Source organism: Impatiens glandulifera, chromosome 1 (assembly GCF_907164915.1).
Source record: "Impatiens glandulifera chromosome 1, dImpGla2.1, whole genome shotgun sequence".
Lineage (NCBI taxonomy): Eukaryota > Viridiplantae > Streptophyta > Magnoliopsida > Ericales > Balsaminaceae > Impatiens > Impatiens glandulifera.
Genome location: NC_061862.1, coordinates 49140155 through 49159334, shown reverse-complemented (window position 1 = coordinate 49159334; position 19180 = coordinate 49140155). Strand labels below are relative to the sequence as shown.

The following is a 19180-nucleotide window of genomic DNA, read 5'->3' as shown; positions in this document are numbered from 1 at the left end:
TCTAACAGTTGAAGTTAAAAGGAAAATTGATGATAATCTTTTTCGTTTCACAATCGTCTATGACAATAACTCGGGGTCAGACAAAAGGTTGTTAACTAAAAGAGACAAGGTTAGAAGTCAGATTGTGAGGATAATTGTTGAATGATGTGATTAATTTGTTGTGGGTATGTTGAACAGAAAAATATGTAATTAAAATAAGACAGACCCTATCTCCAATGACAGTATAGACCAAGACACACCATCTATGTCTACTAGCAAAGTGTAGAACCTTGACAATGAAAAGGGAGAAGTTGGTAGTGACCCAAGCTTCTTATGATGCAAACCAATCTGTGTCCATAGAAGACAACTAAGATAGTGATGCTTATGATTATTCTAATGTTGAAGCTAGCATTGGCTGTGAATTTGAAATGGTTGAGCAACATGATAGCCATGATGAAACCGAAGAGCAGGGGTCCAACCCGTATATCCATTCATGAATATTATGACTTGGAATATACAAGGGCTCAATGACCCCATCAAAAGAAAGGAAATCATAATGGTCATTGATGATCAGAATTTGACCATTATTGGAATTCTTGAGACTAAGGGTGAAGAGTCGAAATGTGGACGGAATTAAAGGCCTTTGTATGGATAGTAGTTGGGATTTGGTGCACATTTCAAACACGAGGACATGCAAGATTTGGGTAACTTGGGATACAAAAGTGATTGATGTTAAATTGTTACATTCTGATGATCAGGTCATAATGGTTGAAGTTAAGAGCAAAATTGATGATAATCTTTTTTGTTTGGAAATCGTCTATGGCAGTAACTCAGGATTAGACAGAAGGTTGTTATGGCATTGTTTAAATGCTCGGATTGAGGACAAAGACCCATGGGAAGTGTTAGGTGACTTCAACGTCATAAGGGCTGAAAACGAAAGGAACCCAGAATCTGAATTTATACAAAATATGATCGACTTTAATGAGTGTATTAGAGACATTAGTTGCGTTGAACCTACCAATTCTGGAAATTTCTGTACATGATCCTCGATGAGAGGTGATGAGCAAGTTAGGAAGAGCAGAATCGATATGGGTCTTATTAATGCGGAGTGAACAACTAGATATCCAAGAAGCCATATTCATGTCATAAATTTGGGAATTTATGACCATTGTCCTAACAAGCCCTTATGGGAAAAAGAGAAGAAAGTGAGACGACCATTCAAGTTCTTCAATTTTTGGATGGAGAATGACAACTTCAAAAGTATTATAAATGAGGTAGGAAAAACAAGTTAATAGCACCAACATGTTTCGGGTTTTGGAAAAATTGAAACTCCTAAAAAATCAGCTTGTCAAGTTTGATATAAAAAAATTCAGCAACATCTCTAAAAGTGTGATGGATGCGAGGGATGATTTAGAGGAGGTTTAAGGGTGTTTACTTGAATATGATGTTGATATTCAACTACGGGAGGAGGAGAAAACTTCCATAACCTTGTTTAGAAAACTTAGTACAATGGAGGAGAGCTTTACAAGGAAAAAGTCGAGGCAAAACTGGATTTCTCTTAGTGATAAGAACACTGCTTTTTTTCTATCGGAAGTGCTCATCTAGAAACCTTCGAAACAACGTCTATAGACTTAGGAAAGACAATGGATAATTTGCACAAGGGCAAGATCATATTTAGGAGTTGGTTGTCTAATTCTATCGGGGTCTTATGGGTACAAAAACCGGGCAGCAACATAGTCATCTTAACACACTTTACCATATTGTTGACAATATGATATCGGTTGATGATAGTCGGGATCTAATTGAGATGGTTACATAGAAGATGTTAGGAAGGCTTTGTTCAGCATTAATGGAAATAAACGTCCCGGTCCGGACTGTTTCAATGCGAAATTCTTTAAAGAGAACTGGCATGTTATTAGACATGACGTTACTGAGGGGGTGTTAGAGTTTTTTAGGAATAGGAGGATGCTTAAACAATGGAACGTCACCATCCTTAACCTTATCCCTAAAAACTCTATGCCCGAAAAAATCCAAGATTTTAGACTCATATCGTGTTGCAATGTTATGTATAAGATTATTTCAAAAATTCTTGCTAAATATTTTCAAAAAGTGATTTCTAAAATTGTGAGTTTAGGACAATCAACTTTCATCCCCGGTAGATCTATATCATATAACATACTTCTAATGCATAATATTCTTAAGGGTTATGATAGAAAAAATATATCTCCGAGAGTTGCTTTTAAGATTGATATCTATAAGGATTTTGACTTTGTCAAATGATGGACTATCCACAATTTTCTTTTTGTTTATGGTTTCCCTAGAATTTATATTGATTGGATTATGTAGTGTATCACTACCTCTCATTTTGTAGTTTGCGTCAATAGCGTTCATAGAGACTACTTTAAGGGTGCAAACGGAGTGAGGCAGGGAGACCCTCTCTCTTCGTCCATACATTCAAATATTTAGTACGACTAAGAATAACTGAAAGCTACTTTTTCTTTAACAAACAATTTTAAATATTTCATTAATCGCATCTTGCGATTGTCTCATTAACATTGTTGGTGCACATTTCCACATCACACATGGTGACCTAATAGAATGTTGTAACTCAATTGTACTAATTACTACTTATCCAACTTCTTCATTACCATTACCATTGGTCTACCATATAATCAATGAAATAGACTAGATAGATAGATCATACATGGTCTATCATGATGATTGAGCATTTAAGACTTGAATTTGTGTTGATTGAATATGTGAATATCTTTGTTGCATGAATACTTCAAAAAAAATTGGAGTATCGGATACACATACAATACGAAAATACGTGTATCAGATACAGTAAAACACGTATCATTGACTTTTCACGGGGTTGACAAATCCAATACGTTTTGGATATGACTTAGATATGTTTTTGGATATGTTTAGGATAAAAAATTAAAAAAAAGTTAAGTATCAAAATCAATAAAAGAGAGAATTTAAAGGTCTTCAATATTTGACCTAAGTTAAAGCATAATCCATTTTCTTACTTTTTCTCTTTCCTAAACATCCATTGTAATGGATATTATAAAAAATAATACGAGTTTCTATTTTTATTTATTTCAATATTAAATTTATATAAATATTATATATATAATTTGTGTATCATAAACGTATTATATCCTATATTTTCATAATTTTGCGTATCCCCGTATCCGTTGATACGATACCTGTATCTGTGCAAAATTGGTGAAGATTGACCTTGTGAGGCAAGGACTTGTGAAGATTGACCTTATGAGACTTAACCCTATGAAGATTGACCCCAGAAGATTGATCCATTATTGTTTGTCTTACTTTGATACTTTAATTTGGCCTTGTGCAATTTGACATGTGAACCTAATATCAATATTACCTAAAATTTAAAAATAGTATTCTAAAACTTCAAAATTAATGTAATGTAGTGTATCCAAATATTAGTATTACCTAAAATTTCAATATTATCAAAAATATAAAAAGATGTACTAAACTTCCAAGTTAACGCAATATAATGTACCTCAATATCAATATTACTTAAAATCTCAAAATAGAGTACTAAACTTTTAAAAATAGTGCAATATAGTTAGGGCTGTGCAATAAAACCGAAAAATTGATAACTCAACCGAACTGATAGTTTACCGGTTTATTGGTTAACTGGTTCTAACAGTTTCGATTAACCGGTTTTTTACTAGTTAAATGGTTCGGTTTTTTGTTGAACTATTTTTTTAACGGTTTAACTGGTAATCGGTAATAATTTAATTATATATTTATATATGTTATTTGTAAATATTAGATATATTATAAATAATATTTAATAATAATAATAATATATATATTATTTATTTTTAAATTTTAAATTATAATTTGTATAGAATTGTTGTAAAAAAAATTAATTTATATAGATATTAGTTTAAATATGGATACTTTTAAAATATATTATATTGTTATAATAATATAATATATTATAAAATATTTTTAAATATATCTATGAAATATTATTATAATATGTTATATTATATTATAACAATAATATAATATATTATAATATAGATAAAAAAAAATGGAGAATAACATAAAAGTCGCAAATAAGAATTTTGAAAAAAAAAAAATCATTTAATAAGTTTAATACTTAATTCAAAAAATTGAATTATCGATTCACGGTTAAACCAGTTAACCAATAAAACCGGTAAAAAACGATACCAATACTGATCGGTTAATCAGTTTGTAAAATAAGAGGTAAAATCAAATTTAACCGGAACCATTTAATCGGTTAACCAACCGGTTGAACACCCTTAAATGTAGTGTACCCCAATATAATATTACCTAAATTCTCAATATTACCTAAAATCTCAAAACAATATACTAAAACTTAAAATTAGTGCAATGTAGTATCCCTAATATCAATTTTACCTAAATTATTTAAAATCTCAAATCTGTACAAAATAGTAAACTAAAATATCAAAATGACCTAAAATTTTAAAATTACCTAAAATATTAAAATTATCTAAAATTTCTAAACATTGCAATATAATGTACTAAAATATCAAATTTATCTCGATTATATCTTGGTCGAGCATTTGCAATACCACCATTTTCATTTCTACATCATTTTTGGTGTCCTTCTTGGCGACAATTAGTAAAATGCATAAAAATACATTTCCTTAACCACTTTAATGAGATTTCAATATCTCGAGAATTTGTTTTATAATTTTTTTCGGTCTACGAACTAATTTTCTTTAAATTCAATGTCATTATGTTATGCCTCTAGTCCTCTTATTGGATTTATGTCAAATAAATTAGATACCTATTTTTTTTTTAACAATGAGATACATAAGTCAATAAAGTATCATTATTAGAGTGACAAATTGCTCAAACAACATGTATTTATATAATATCATGTATATTCAAAAGTCTACAATAATATTTTTCAGTCACTAGATCAACTATGTGATTATGAGTACCATAGGTCACTCATAACTGAATTACCACAATATTTCATGTGACACTCGTGATATAGGGATCTACTAACTTCTAGTTGAAGTTTGGCATTGAAAGATGTTGTGACTTCAACCGTTATCAAATCTATTATAGTGCATATATTTTTCTCCTGAGCAACGATGATGGAGAAATTGAAAGTCTCACACATGTTTTTTATAATATCGCATTTCGTTGTCTTACGTTAACATGCCTATGCTTGTGTCCATATTTTATATGGACTAAAATAACATCTCTTAATCGGTAATTTATTTGGATATGTTGATCTTACGCAATTTCAAAAGTCACTTAGTTTCGTGAAAAAAAATATGTGCTTTGTTTCTGAAAAAAAGTCCTCCCGACTTCTTTTAATCCATTGAATTATACGATAGAATATACAATACATATATAATCAAATAATATAATAATTAAACATACATTTTTCATTTCTCACTTGTCAAATCGACACAATCTTATCATTCAATAACAAGTAAAAAAAACTAACGTCTATGAGTTGATATTTCATCTCCAATATCATTCTAGTCAAAGTTAGGGCCGGTCCTAGGTAAGGCAACCAATGCAGTTGCATATAGACCCCATTTTTATAGTGTCTCATTTTTTAATATTTAATAATATTATATTATTAATATTAATTTTTTCTCTTTTTTCTCTATTAATATTAAATATATACTATAAAAAAAATTTATCTCCTTTTTAATCTCCGTATTATAATATATTAATTATTTATATTTTATTTTTTATTATTAATTTTTTTTTTATTTTTTTACTATTTTAAGGTTCCCAAATTTAAATTTGCATATAGCCCCAAATTTTGGGGCAGGCCCGGGAACGAAATCAATTTATCTCATTCAATTTCTTCTTCAATTGCAAATTGTTTCTACAATTTCTAACCTTTCATCATAAATTGTCCATCCTAATTTAAACCTAAATCAAAAGTGATCTCAACATTAACTTAAATAGAAAATGAATTGAATGATTTTTTTTTTTTTATAAACTAAGCTATTAAACTTTCTAGGTACAAACTAAGACATTAGCCCAAAAAAAATGGATATTTTGAACAAAACACTAATTTAACAACTAAAGTTTTCCTTGAAATGGTTTGTCTGATCATGGGACATTCAGGTCAGCTTATACTACCGGATAGATAGACAGAATCCAATTTGGGGAAGACAAGAATCAAACATTCTTTAAGCTTCAAAGTATAAATTGGGTATTTGAAGAGGGCCCTTCATCAAGCCAACATATTTGAACTTATGCTGGTTGTATTTGTCACTGACTGCTACCAAGGAGCCTCCTCTTTTACCCAACTGCAATTCTTGTATAAGAACACATTCCTGTAAATCGGCAGGTTTGTATCCTGAAAACCTTTCAAGGTTTGCATTCCATGGATGTTTATCAGGGTGGAACATAAACCTGGAAAGGAACACAACAGAAGAAGCAATCATGGATGGCAAGAACTTGACACAACCATAGTCCAGCAAACTCAACTCTGCCAAGTAGCAGCCCAATAACTCAAACTCCAAATCAGGGAATTTGCGATCCTGTTCAGAAATCCTGGAGAATCTTCTCAAGAAGGTATTAATGGTTGGACTGCTGACTTCGAATTTAAGAGACTTAAGTATGTCGGCTTCCATCTTCACCACCTCTTCCTTTTTGTAAGTGTTATCTGTGATGTAGCAGAAGTCATCAAGTGTAGGAGGATTAATCTCTTGAAACTTTGATGCAATCGACATTGAAGTAACGCCAAGCAACTGCAGCCTCTGCTTATTGAGAGGATTAAGAGACAAGAATCTGTCAATGTAAGTGATTGAGAGATGAAGTGTATCAGATTGAAGCTTGTATTCTTCTGCGACCTCCACCAACCAATCCACCAAAACCCCTCTCATGTTTGCAGTCACATCTTTCTGCACCTTGTCGATATAGTCTTGCAGCGGCCTTCTCTTTGCCTCTTTCTCCATGTTATGAAGATAATCGTAGATTTCAGTTACATAACCATCGCACATCTCAGAATCATCAAACTTGGAGGCTGCTGCTTCAATTTCACGTACAGCCGTATGCGTACTAATTAAATTGGAAATCCCATCGAGAGGGGATCTCTTCTTGGCGGGGGAATGCTGCAGATGAGAATCCTGTCCGATCATTGCGTCGGCTGTCCTCTTCTTCCCGAAGCGAGTAACACTCACTGAGTTTACTTTGACAGTCATACCTAATTTCTCTCGCACCCCCACGTCCTATATGATTGATTCTTCCTAGAAGAAGAAAGAGATAGACCAGGAGTAGTGAAGACGACGAAGGAGGGTGATGAATAAGAAGGCATGTTGCCAGAGAAGCAGCCATGTCTGCAAATTTCAAATGTTTTCGAAGTGGCGCTCTCTTTCACATGAAAACCAAAATTAGAACCTCAAATCCCCAAATGTTTGAAAGGGAATGAAAATTAGTATCCCGAATCTCCAAATGTTTCCAAAGGAATGAAAATTTTAATTTTTAATTTTTTATTATTATTTTTAAAAATAGAATAACTTTAATTAGTCCTTTTTTAAGATTGTTAGAGAGAATTTTGTTCTTTTTAAAAAATTATTAGAACTAGATTTTATTTATTTTTTATTTTTAATATTTAGTTAAAATAAGATTTTTCTTCAAAAAAAGGAAATTTTGTCTCCATTCCTCAAACTTTAACAAAAATCAAAATCAAAATTCTCTTTTTTCATTTGATCTATATGAAATATCCTTAGTTTAAATCTATATAAAGGTCTATATAAAGGCTTGGGAGAGAAATAGATTATGATTCTAAGTGTTGATGAAATTTTTATTATTTAATCAAGTAAATGCTATCTCAAATTTATACTATTTTCATGGTTTTGTTTATTTGTTTTGTTGCTCTTTTCCTTTTATTTTCTTTTCTTCTATATAATAAAATAAAAAATTCTTATTTTACTCTTTATATATATATATATATATATTTATATATTGAAAGGATTCAATAGGTCGGATAGATAAAAAAAAAAAATGAGAAGTCCCTTTAATCTATCCAAAAAAAATTGGAAATACACTTTTGCTTAAAAGATTTTTCAATAAATATTTTAGAAGCAAAATTAGAACTCAAATTCCCAAATGTTTGAAAGGGAATGAAAATTAGAATCCCCAATCCCCAAATGTTTGAAAATGAATGAAAATTTTAATTTTTTTTTTAATTTTGTATATTGAATTTGGCTAAATAATTCATTAATTATATAATTGTCTTTTTTTATAAATAATTTTTTTTTAGTGTCACTCAATTTTGAGACTTTTCTTAATCTAAATAATAGAATTAAAATTTAGTTTTCAGATTTTTTTTTTATTTTTAAAAATATAATAAATTTAATAAGTCATTTTTTAAGATTTTTATAGGGGATTTTATTCTTTTTTTAAAAAAAATTATTAGAACTAAATTTTATTTAGTTTTCCTATTTTTAAAATTTTTAATATTTGGTTTAAAAAAGAATTTTTTTTCCGAAAAATCAAAAATGAAAGTCTACATTCCTCAAACATTTACAAAAACAAAAATCAAACTTTTTTTTTTATTTGATCTATATAAAAGATCCTTAATTTAGATCTACGTAAAAGGTTAGAGAGAGAAACGAATTATGATTCTAAGTTTGACGAAACACTCATTATTTAATAAAGTGGATGTTATCTCAAATTTTTACTATTTTTATTGGTTTTGTTTATTTTATTTTATTTTTTTTTTGCTCTTTTTTTTTTTCTCTTTCTACTATATAATAAATAAAAATAAAAAATTAAATTCTTATTTTACACTTTTCCGAAATATATATATATATTTTTAAAAGAGTTGGGAATACACTTTTGCTTTCAAAGAGTTTTTCAATAATTATTTTTCTTTTATTATATTTTATCGAAAATCAGATTAATTGTTGTGAATAATGTATCAAAAATATTTGGATTGTTTTAGGAGAATTCTAGGTTTCTTTGTAATAGTTATTACTTGTAGCTTTAAAAAATCATACTTTGGTCATGCCGATAAATAAGCTCGAATTTTCGTATCCAAGTTTACTCTTAATAAGTTTTTTTTTATATTTATTTTAACAGATTTGACTTTGAGAATTGTCACTTATTTTTCTTCGTCGCAAACAAGGAAAAAAATATTTTTGAGATTCGGTTTTGGGCTTAGTGCATAACTGTTACATGTGGGAAATGACTACGACGTTGTATCCCGCATTTCCGTCTAAAGACAATCTAAAGACTTTGAATATTTGACATTTTTTTGAAAATGTAATTTTTACACTTTCTTTTTCTCATGCTTAGTTTGTACTCAATTTTCCTCTACATTTTTAATTTATTAAGGAGTCATCTTCAACCTCTCGAATACCACGAGACTCCCGGTGTATTGTAAGAAAATCCTAATTCTCTTAATTCAGCACCAAATCGCTTTAAATCAATTCTAAATCGAACCTATGATCATTTCGGACATGTTGTCAAATGTAATTTCATTCTTAACCTTGAATAAGGTTTGTGTAGAGTATATATGTACATGAACATTCTATAACCTAATGGGCCGTATCTCCGGCCCATTTAATTATATATAATAATATAATATCAACTAATATAACATAGTCTAACACCCATCCTCAAGTTGGAGCACGCAAATCACAGATGCCCAACTTGGATCTAAAATGGTCGAATAATTGTTTTCCAAGAGGCTTAGTGAGAATATCAGCCAATTGAGAAGTCGTGGAAACATGGGAAGCAACAATAGTCCCATCCTGGATATGATCCCATAAGAAATGTAAATCCACTTCAATGTGCTTGCTACGCTCATGAAACACTGGATTCTGAGCCATATGAAGAGTTGATTGGCTGTCTAAGTATACATGCATACCCGATTAAGGTACTCCAAGGAACACCATGACCCCTTATATCCACTTCAACTCACAAATCAATACTGCTAAAGATCGATACTCAGCCTCAGCGGAAGATAAGGCCACAATTGACTATTTCTTGGACCTCCAGGACACGAGAGAAGAGCCAAGAAACACCAACCACCCAGTAACCGATCTGCGAGACATGGGATATGATGCCCAGTCCGAATCACACCATCTAGATAACCGAAGATCACAATCACTCCTCAAGAGTATACCCTGTCCTAGGGCATTCTTTAGATATCTCACAAACCGTAATGTTGCCTGATAGTGATCCTGTAATGGGTCATGCATAAACTGAGATAATATATGTACAGAGTAAGCTATATCAGGTCTTGTGAAAGACAAATATATCAATCTCCCCACCAATTGTCAATAGCTCTCAGGATCCTCCATTTGCGCACTCACTGACTCCCCCAACTTATGGTTCTACTCCATAAGAAAACCAGCAGGCTTAGCACCCAGAAAACCAGACTCGGAAATAATATCTAGAACGTATTTTCGTTGACACAAAGAAATTCCCTCAACACTCCTAGCAACCTCAACCCCCAGAAAGTACTTCAGATCCCCCAAGTCCTTCATATGAAAACATGATGATAAATATTGCTTGAAGGCCTCTAGTGTCCCCAAATCACTCCATGATACTATCATGTCATCCGCATATATCAAGACATGTAAGATAGCATCACTGCTCACAAAGGAAAACAGAGAATGATCCGAACGAGACTGGATAAAACCATAAGAAAGCAAGACAGTTGTCAGTTTGACAAACCAACAATGAGGTGCCTGTTTCAGTCCATAGAGAGACTTACGCAGGCGACACACTTTGTTGGTATGACCGAACTCAAAACCTGGTGGTAGGCACATGTATACTTCCTCTGTCATATCACCATGGAGAAATGCATTATGCACATCCATCTGGTGCAAGTGCCAACCCCGAACAGTACTCATTTTGACAACTGGAGCAAAGGTCTCAGAGTAGTCAATCCGCTCAAGCTGATGGTTGCCAAAGACAACTAAACGTGCCTTCAAGCGCTCAATAGACCCATCAAAATTGTGATTGATCTTGTAGACCCATCGACTTCCCAATGCCTTCTTCCCTTAAGGTAAATCCTTCAAACTCCATGTTCCATTGTCCTCCAAGGCTCGTATCTCACTCTGCATGGCTGCGCCATCCAGGATCACGAGAGGTATGTCTGTAAGATTTAGGCTCAACGCCTATAGAAATGGAAGCCAAAAAATTTCAATGTCTCATAGAGAATAAATCATAACTCAAATGATGTGCAAGAGGATACCGAGTACCTGACGAAGGGTCGGAGCCAGATGAATGATGTTTAAGGAAGGTAATATAATCAGTCAACCAAGAAGATGGAGTCCGAGTCCACATACCTATGCCCAACTGTGGCTGTTTGACGCTTGACTACGGCTGTTCAACGCTAGACTCGCTCGCCTGCTGCACAACCGGCGAACCAGACTCCTAAGTAGAGCCCTGCGCATTAGTCTCCTTCACCGAATCTTGCGCACCAGCCTCTTCGCCCAAAGCCCTCTCTAGCTCATCGGACACCATGAACTCTCCTACTGAAACCTGGTCTGGTGCCTCCTCCACAACACTAATGGGAGGAATAGAGACAAGACAATCCATAGGGGCAAAAGGAAACTCATTTTCATAGAAAACAACATCACGAGACACAAAAACCTCCTTAGTTTCCCAATCCAATAACCTCCACCCATTCTTATCAAAGGGATAACCCAAAAATACACACTTACGACTAGCAAACTTGTCACGACGAGAGTGTAAATCAAAGGCATAACAGAGGCAACCAAAAACACGCACATTATACAGAGTGGGAGCGGTACCACCATATAACACCTTATAAGGAGTACGAAAGCCCAAAACACGAGAAGGAGTCCTATTTATCAAGTAGCATGCAGTAAGAACACATTCCCCCCAATACTCAATATGAATAGAACTCTAGAACATGACAACCCGTGCAACATTCAAGATATGTCGATGTTTCCTCTCCACTCTACCATTTTGTTGAGGAGTATGCACACAAGAATTTTGAAATAATACACCAGTCTCAGAAAAATAAGATTTCAAACAATTAAATTATGTTCCATTGTCAGTTCTTACATGTCTAATATCAACTCCAAATTGTCTTTTGACCATAGTAATAAACTGTATAAAGATAGTGAAAACTTCAGTTTTAACAGATAAAAGAACTACCCACACAGCTTGACTAAAATCATCAACCAAAGTAAGAAAATAACGTGCTCCATTAGAGGAGGGAACAACATAAGGACCCTAAAGTCACAGTGTACTAAATCAAAAATACTCCTAGCATATGAATCACTGTCATAAAAAACACTCCTAGACTGTTTGTCCTGATGACTGATATCACAAGGGCTAACACTAGAAGAACGACGAGTAACACTAACACCAGGTAAATGCTGCAGCACACTGTCTGAAGGATGCCCCATCCTACTATGCCAAATCCTCAGACTCTCAGTTAGGCAGACAAAAAGTGACGCCAGAACACTACACCAATAGTAGAGACCCCCCTTCATTCACTTGCTTCAATCACCTTCCTAGTACTACGGTCCTAAAAAGTACATAAATGAGATGAGAATGAGATATCACTATGATAATCATCAATCAATTGAGTAATAGAAATCAAGTTACAGGTTAAAGATGGGACAAATAAAACATTTTTCAAAGTAATCTCAGGAGATAAGTACACAGAACCCAGTATATGAGCAGTAACAATGCTACCATCGGGTAGAGAAATGGGACACTCCGTCACCACAAAGCAATCAACTAAACAGTCTTGGACCCTAGTGGCATGTAAGATAGCACCTAAATCAATAATCCAAGATAAATGATACTTACCACTCAAACGATCAGTGCAAGAACCATCGTTACTAGCTAGGCGAATGAGATTCTTCCAATAAGTGGGAGTTAAACCAGGAATAGGGAATGAACCATGTTAGGGTGAAGGGGGATGCTCCACCAAACCCTGCGCACCAGCTGAACCCGTGCCAAAGCCTCCAACGAAACTCGGAACTACGATAGTAGCCTAATCACCTCTAGCCTGCGCACCTCCAACTGAGGCACCTTTAACCGTCACGCCTCTGCGTCTGGGATCACCACATTGCCCTTTACGTTGTCGCTCAAGAAACCACTCTAGAAACCCATGCTTATCAAAACAGTCAGCAACATCATGTCCCGGTTTCTTACAGTGAGAACACACCAACTTTGATTTATCAACCACATTAGAAGGGCGAGAAGATAAAGCAAAGATTTCATGAGAGACGACCTTCTAATTAGCATTACGGGCATCCTCAGCTTCACGAAGCGTTTGATAAGCACTATTCAACGTGGGTGGGGGTTTCTGAGCCAATAAAGCAGAACGAGTAGAAGAATACTCAGAGCTCAAGCCCCCCAAAAACTAATGATAATTCTCTGCAACTGTGTCGGGGGCCTGCCACACTCACATATCAGAAGAGGAAATAAGAAAACTTGCTCCTCTCATAGGCGTTTTAATGCCCCAAAGTAAGAAGAGATAGACATCGTCGCAGATTGGTTATAGGAAGACAATCCACGAAGAAAGGAGTTCTGACGGGTTCCATTCGAAACAGCATAACGCTCCTCAAGCAGACTCCATAGGTGTTGTAATGTCCCAAAGTAAAAAGAGATAGACATCATCACAGACTGGTTACAGGAAGACAATTCACTAAGAAAGGAGTTCGAAATAGCATAATGCTCCTCAAGCAGACTTCATAAAGGGCCCACCTCATCATAGTAAGGAATCTCACCACGCAATTTAGGATCAATGGTGTTTAATATCCATTAAACTAATATTGCCTGAACAACATGCCAATCCTCCAATCATGCCAAATCACCCTCTAATTTCATCACAGTACCATTTAAAAAACCCATCTTACGACGAGCCATCAAAGATAAACGAAATGATTTTGACCACTCAACATAATTATTAACCTTCAAAACAACATAAGTAATAACGAGACCGGACAAATCAGTACTACTAAAAAAATGGGTCCTTCGGAGGTTGGCCTCCACCAGCCGCGCCTGTACGAACTGAACCAGTAGCTCCACCGAACGTCGCTTGCTGCAGCAACATCGCAAGCTGCTAAGCGAAACTCATCTCCGCGGCTAGGCCGCCGGAAGACTGCAATTCCGCGTCGAAGACGCCGAAAATATCATCACCGTTTGACATATCAGCGGTGATTAGACAAAATATTGGGTAGGGTTTAATATTTAGATAGGCTCTAATACCATGTCAAATGTAATTTCATTCTTAACCCTAAATAGGGTTTGTGTAGAGTATATATATATATACATGAACATTCTATAACCTAATGAGTTGTATCTCTATCCCATTTAATCACATATAATAATAGAATATCAACTAATATAACATAGTCTAACACATGTATAAACATTTTAATACCAGCCTAAACTATTCTACAACATATCTTGATAAAAAATCCGAAGGTTTCACTATTCTCCAAAAAATTTATTCTAATGCCTCAAACATTGATTAAATTAACTAATAATATCCTAAACCATTTTAGAAAATGTTAAGATCATTTTTAAGTTGTTGTTCTTGAGTGCAACAACTTATTTATCCAGAAAATCAATTTTGAAATTCGACATTTCTGATTTAGCTCGTTTAGATCAAATCAATTCAGCCAAAAAAATTTAGTCAATTTAAGGGTCAGTAATATGCAATCAAATTAGAGAATGAATAGCTTAAACTGGAAACTCAAACTCAACTTTCTTGAATTTTTATTTTTGTCAAGCACAAGAGTTACAGGTTGAATGAAGACTTACAACTGGTTTAGAAAGTTTCTAACAAGTTTAGGGGAATTTCCAGTCGAAAAAGAAATGTGTTTGAATGTCCCTTTCACAAATTAGAACTTTTTCGGCAAGGTGCTCCGACGACAAATGTGGATTTCTTTCCTTTCAGCTTCCTTGGCTCTCTCGGAATTTGTTTTTGGCTCACTTTCTATGTATTTTAATGTGGAAAATTGCCTATTTTATTTATAGTGGCATGTGATGTTGGAGGTTCTTTAGCCTTTTAATGTAGGACAAATACATAAACTACTTATTCATTATATTTTCTTTCCTTTCTTTTTCACTTTCCCATATTTTGTCATTTTAACATCACTTTTCTATAATAATTCCAAAACAATGTCATGCTGTATCATTTGTGTCATTCGTGCATCTGTTCCACACATGCTGATAGTGGCGGACCCAAAAATATTTTCTCAGGGGTCAAATACATAGTAACGTAGCATTTTTTGGCGATCAAATAAATATAAAATTTTACTCGGTAATTACATAAAAATACTAATAAACATAATTACAAAATACTAACAAGCACAATTACTAAATTATTCTTGTCCATGAGTCGTTACAAAAGAAGACAAAACATCTTCATTACGTTGACTAAACCAATCAATCAATTCAAGAAAATTACTTTTATTTGATGAACTACTTGACTTATCATGTCCTTGAAAATGTAATCATTTCCTTAATAGATAATGTGTTACATCAAACATTGTCGTTAAACGGGTGCGATAATTTATTTCTATATCACGACCATGTGTACGTAAAACGTTTCTCACGCTAATTCTTTGATCTTGAAATGATTCAAATTAAATTATATCTTCATTATGACAACTATTTGAAGTTCCCATATGACGATTGAATCTTTCTAATGCCCTTTTCCAATTTTTGTACCCATCTTCTATAAAGGTATCATCTACATATTCTCTATTTAAAGGCTTGATTAGATAACACCAAAAACAAAATGATACATCTTTTGATATGCTATATTCTAACCATGTATATTTAACCATGTACATTAGACTCATTAGTAGGCTCATTAATTGATTGAGAAGGCTCAGGCTGGTCATGTGATGTAGAAGTACAAATTCGTTTATAGAACATCTCCATTATTCTATATCCTACATAAAATAAATATGTGTCACAACCCTAGCCCCCTAAATAAAATCTAACAATTACATTTATTTGTTGAAATAATTTAAAACTAATTTAAAATTAAGAAATATAAAATAATATTTTACCCTTATATTTATATAATTTGTTATTTTAATCTTTATTTTATAAGTAACTTGTATTATTAATTATATTGAAATTAATAATATATATATATATATAATTATAATATAAATGTAGTTTTAAAATAAATAATAATATTATATAATTTTCATTATTTTATATATAATTCTTTATATTTTAACTTATATAAATAAATTTGACCTCTCTTATATATTTCAACTCCAAAACTAGCAGAACAAAGTCTTATTTGTTAAATATATATATATATAATATCTTAAAACTTTTACCCTGGTTAGGGGAGGCCCGCCCCCCGAGGCCCCTAGTAGGTCCGCCAATGCATGCTGATTATGCTGATTATGTGTTTTAAGCTACAATTTTTTTATCAAAAAAATATTTTTTTTCATTAATCATATCTTGCAATTTTCTCATTAACACTGTTGGTGCACTATTCAACATCAGGTCTGATGGCATAATATCATATTGTAACTCAATTGCATTAACTGCAACTTATACACCTTCTTTATTACCATTACCTCTACATGAACCAACTACAATTGGTCCACCATATAATCTACGAAATAGACTAGATAGATCTTGTGTGGCAGGTCAGTATAATTAGGCATGTCAAGTTTGAATTTTGTGTTAACGATTGAATTTGTGCTGATTGTTTGGCCTAATTTGATACTTTAATTTGTCCATGTGCAGCTTGACCTGTACATCCAATATCAATATTACCTAAAATCTCAAAATAGTATACTAAAACTTCCAATATGGTGAACAGAATATTATTTATATTTCAAAGTCTACGAGAACATTTTTCGGTCACTAGATCAATTGTGAGTATCATGTCTCACTTATACGAACTTCTACAATATTCCAAATGACACTCATGATATTATGATATTGAGATGTACTAGCTTCTAGTTGACGTTTGGCATTGAGAGATCTTGTGAGATTACTTAAGAATTTATATGTGATTACCAATTCCCTTTTCCACGACTAGCACCATTATCAATTCTATCACAGTGCATATATTTTTTTCTCAAGCAACGATAAAGGAGGAATTGAAAGTTTCACACATTGTTCTCTATAATATCGCATTTCGTTTTCTGACGATCGAAATACATATGTCCATATTTTTGTAGGGAATGAATCAACACCTATTACAATACTAATCATCAATCTTAACAATGGTAGAATATTCCAATCTAATTTACCTGTCACCACCTTTCTAATTCTTTGAACTAGTTTCGTGCACAAAATATGTATTTTGTTTCTAGAAAAATATTCTCACAACTTCCGACAATTCATTGAATTAAATGAAATAATCAAACAATATAATAATCAAAACATATAATTTTTAGTGATTGTCAAATAAACACCGTTGTGTCGTTCAATAACGAGTCGGTATTTTCGGTTCCAATATCATTCTAGCCCAAGTGTTCAACAAAATCACGAAATGTCGATTAAGTTCTTCTTCAATCGCAAACTGTTTCTGCACTTTCTAACCTACCATCGTTAACATATTTATCCTAGTTTAAACGTAATCAAATGTCTAATCAAACGTGATCTCATCGTTAACTTAAATAAGAAAATAAAGAGCAATTACTTATACAAAAATCTAATATCATTTCATTTAAATGGAATTTTTTAGAAACTAAACTATTAAACTATAAATAGGTACAAACTAAGACCTTAGCCTAAACATTAGATATTTTGAACAAAAACACCAATTTAACACCTAAAGTTTTCCTTGAAAGGGCTTTTCTGATCGTGGGTCATTCAGGTCATCTTTATACGAATTAAATAGATTTGGGGAAGACAAGAACAAACATTCTTCAACCTTCAAAGTATAAATTGGGTATTTGAAGAGGGCCCTTCATCAAGCCAACATATTTGAACTTATGCTGGTTGTATTTGTCTCTGACTGCTACCAAGGAGGCTCCTCTTTTACCCAACTGCAAGTCTTGTATAAGAAGAACACATTCCTGTAAATCTGCAGGTTTGTATCCCGAAAACCTTTCAAGGTTTGCATTCCATGGATGTTTATCAGGGTGGAACATAAACCTGGAAAGGAATACAACAGAAGAAGCAATCATGGATGGCAAGAACTTGACACAGCCATAGTCCAGCAAACTCAACTCTGCCAAGTAGCATCCCAATAACTCAAACTCCAAATCAGGATATTTGCGATCCTGTTCAGAAATCCTGGAGAATCTTCTCAAGAAGGTATTAATGGTTGGACTGCTGACTTCGAATTTAAGAGATTTAAATATGTCGGCTTCCATCTTCACCAGCTCTTCCTTTTTGTAAGTGTTATCCGTGATGTAGCAGAAGTCATCAAGTGTTGGAGGATTAATCTCTTGAAACTTTGATGCAATCGACATTGAAGAAACGCCTAGCAACTGCAGCCTCTGCTTATTGAGAGGATTAAGAGACAAGAATCTGTCAATGTAAGTGATTGAGAGAAAAAGTGTATCGGATTGAAGCTTGTATTCTTCTGCAACCTCCACCAACCAATCCACCAAAACCCCTCTCATGTTTGCAGTCACATCTTTCTGCACCTTGTCGATATAGTCTTGCAGCGGCCTTCTCTTTGCCTCTTTCTCCATGTTATGAAGATAATCGTAGATTTCAGTTACATAACCATCGCACATCTCAGAATCATCAAACTTGGAGGCTGCTGCTTCAATTTCACGTACAGCCGTATGCGTACTAATTAAATTGGAAATCCCATCGAGAGGGGATCTCTTCTTGGCGGGGGACTGCTGCAGATGATAATCCTGTCCGACCATTGCGTCGGCTGTCCTCTTCTTCCCGAAGCGAGTAACACTCACTGAGTTTACTTTGACAGTCATACCTAATTTCTCTCGCACCCCCACGTCCTATATGATTGATTCTTCCTAGAAGAAGAAGGAGATAGACCCGGGGAAAATAAGACGACGAAGGAGATGATGATATGGCCTTTGATTTGGGAGGGTGATGAATAAGAAGGCATGTTGCCAGAGAAGCCGCCATGTCTGTAAATTTCAAATGTTTTCTCTGTGGCGCTCTCTCTCAAATGAAAACAAAATTAGAACCCCAAATTCCAAAATGTTTCAAGGGGAATGAAAATTTAAATAATTCAAAACAATATTTTAGTTTAGACTTGTAAAGAAGATAT

The 19180-nt window shown here is 33.5% G+C and overlaps 2 protein-coding genes across 2 annotated transcripts; both read right to left on the bottom strand.

Annotated features, from left to right (window-relative positions):
• Nucleotides 1–6153: 6153 nt before the first annotated feature.
• On the bottom strand, nt 6154–7234 carry LOC124922156 (putative cyclin-A3-1). Its single transcript, XM_047462885.1, has one exon. The coding sequence runs from the start codon at nt 7194–7196 to the stop codon at nt 6180–6182; it is 1017 nt and encodes a 338-aa protein (XP_047318841.1). The 5' UTR covers nt 7197–7234; the 3' UTR covers nt 6154–6179.
• A 10621-nt stretch (nt 7235–17855) lies between these two features.
• On the bottom strand, nt 17856–18926 carry LOC124921911 (cyclin-A3-2-like). The gene has a single exon (XM_047462618.1). It carries the CDS (start codon nt 18873–18875, stop codon nt 17856–17858), a length of 1020 nt encoding a protein of 339 aa, XP_047318574.1. The 5' UTR covers nt 18876–18926.
• Nucleotides 18927–19180: the final 254 nt, after the last annotated feature.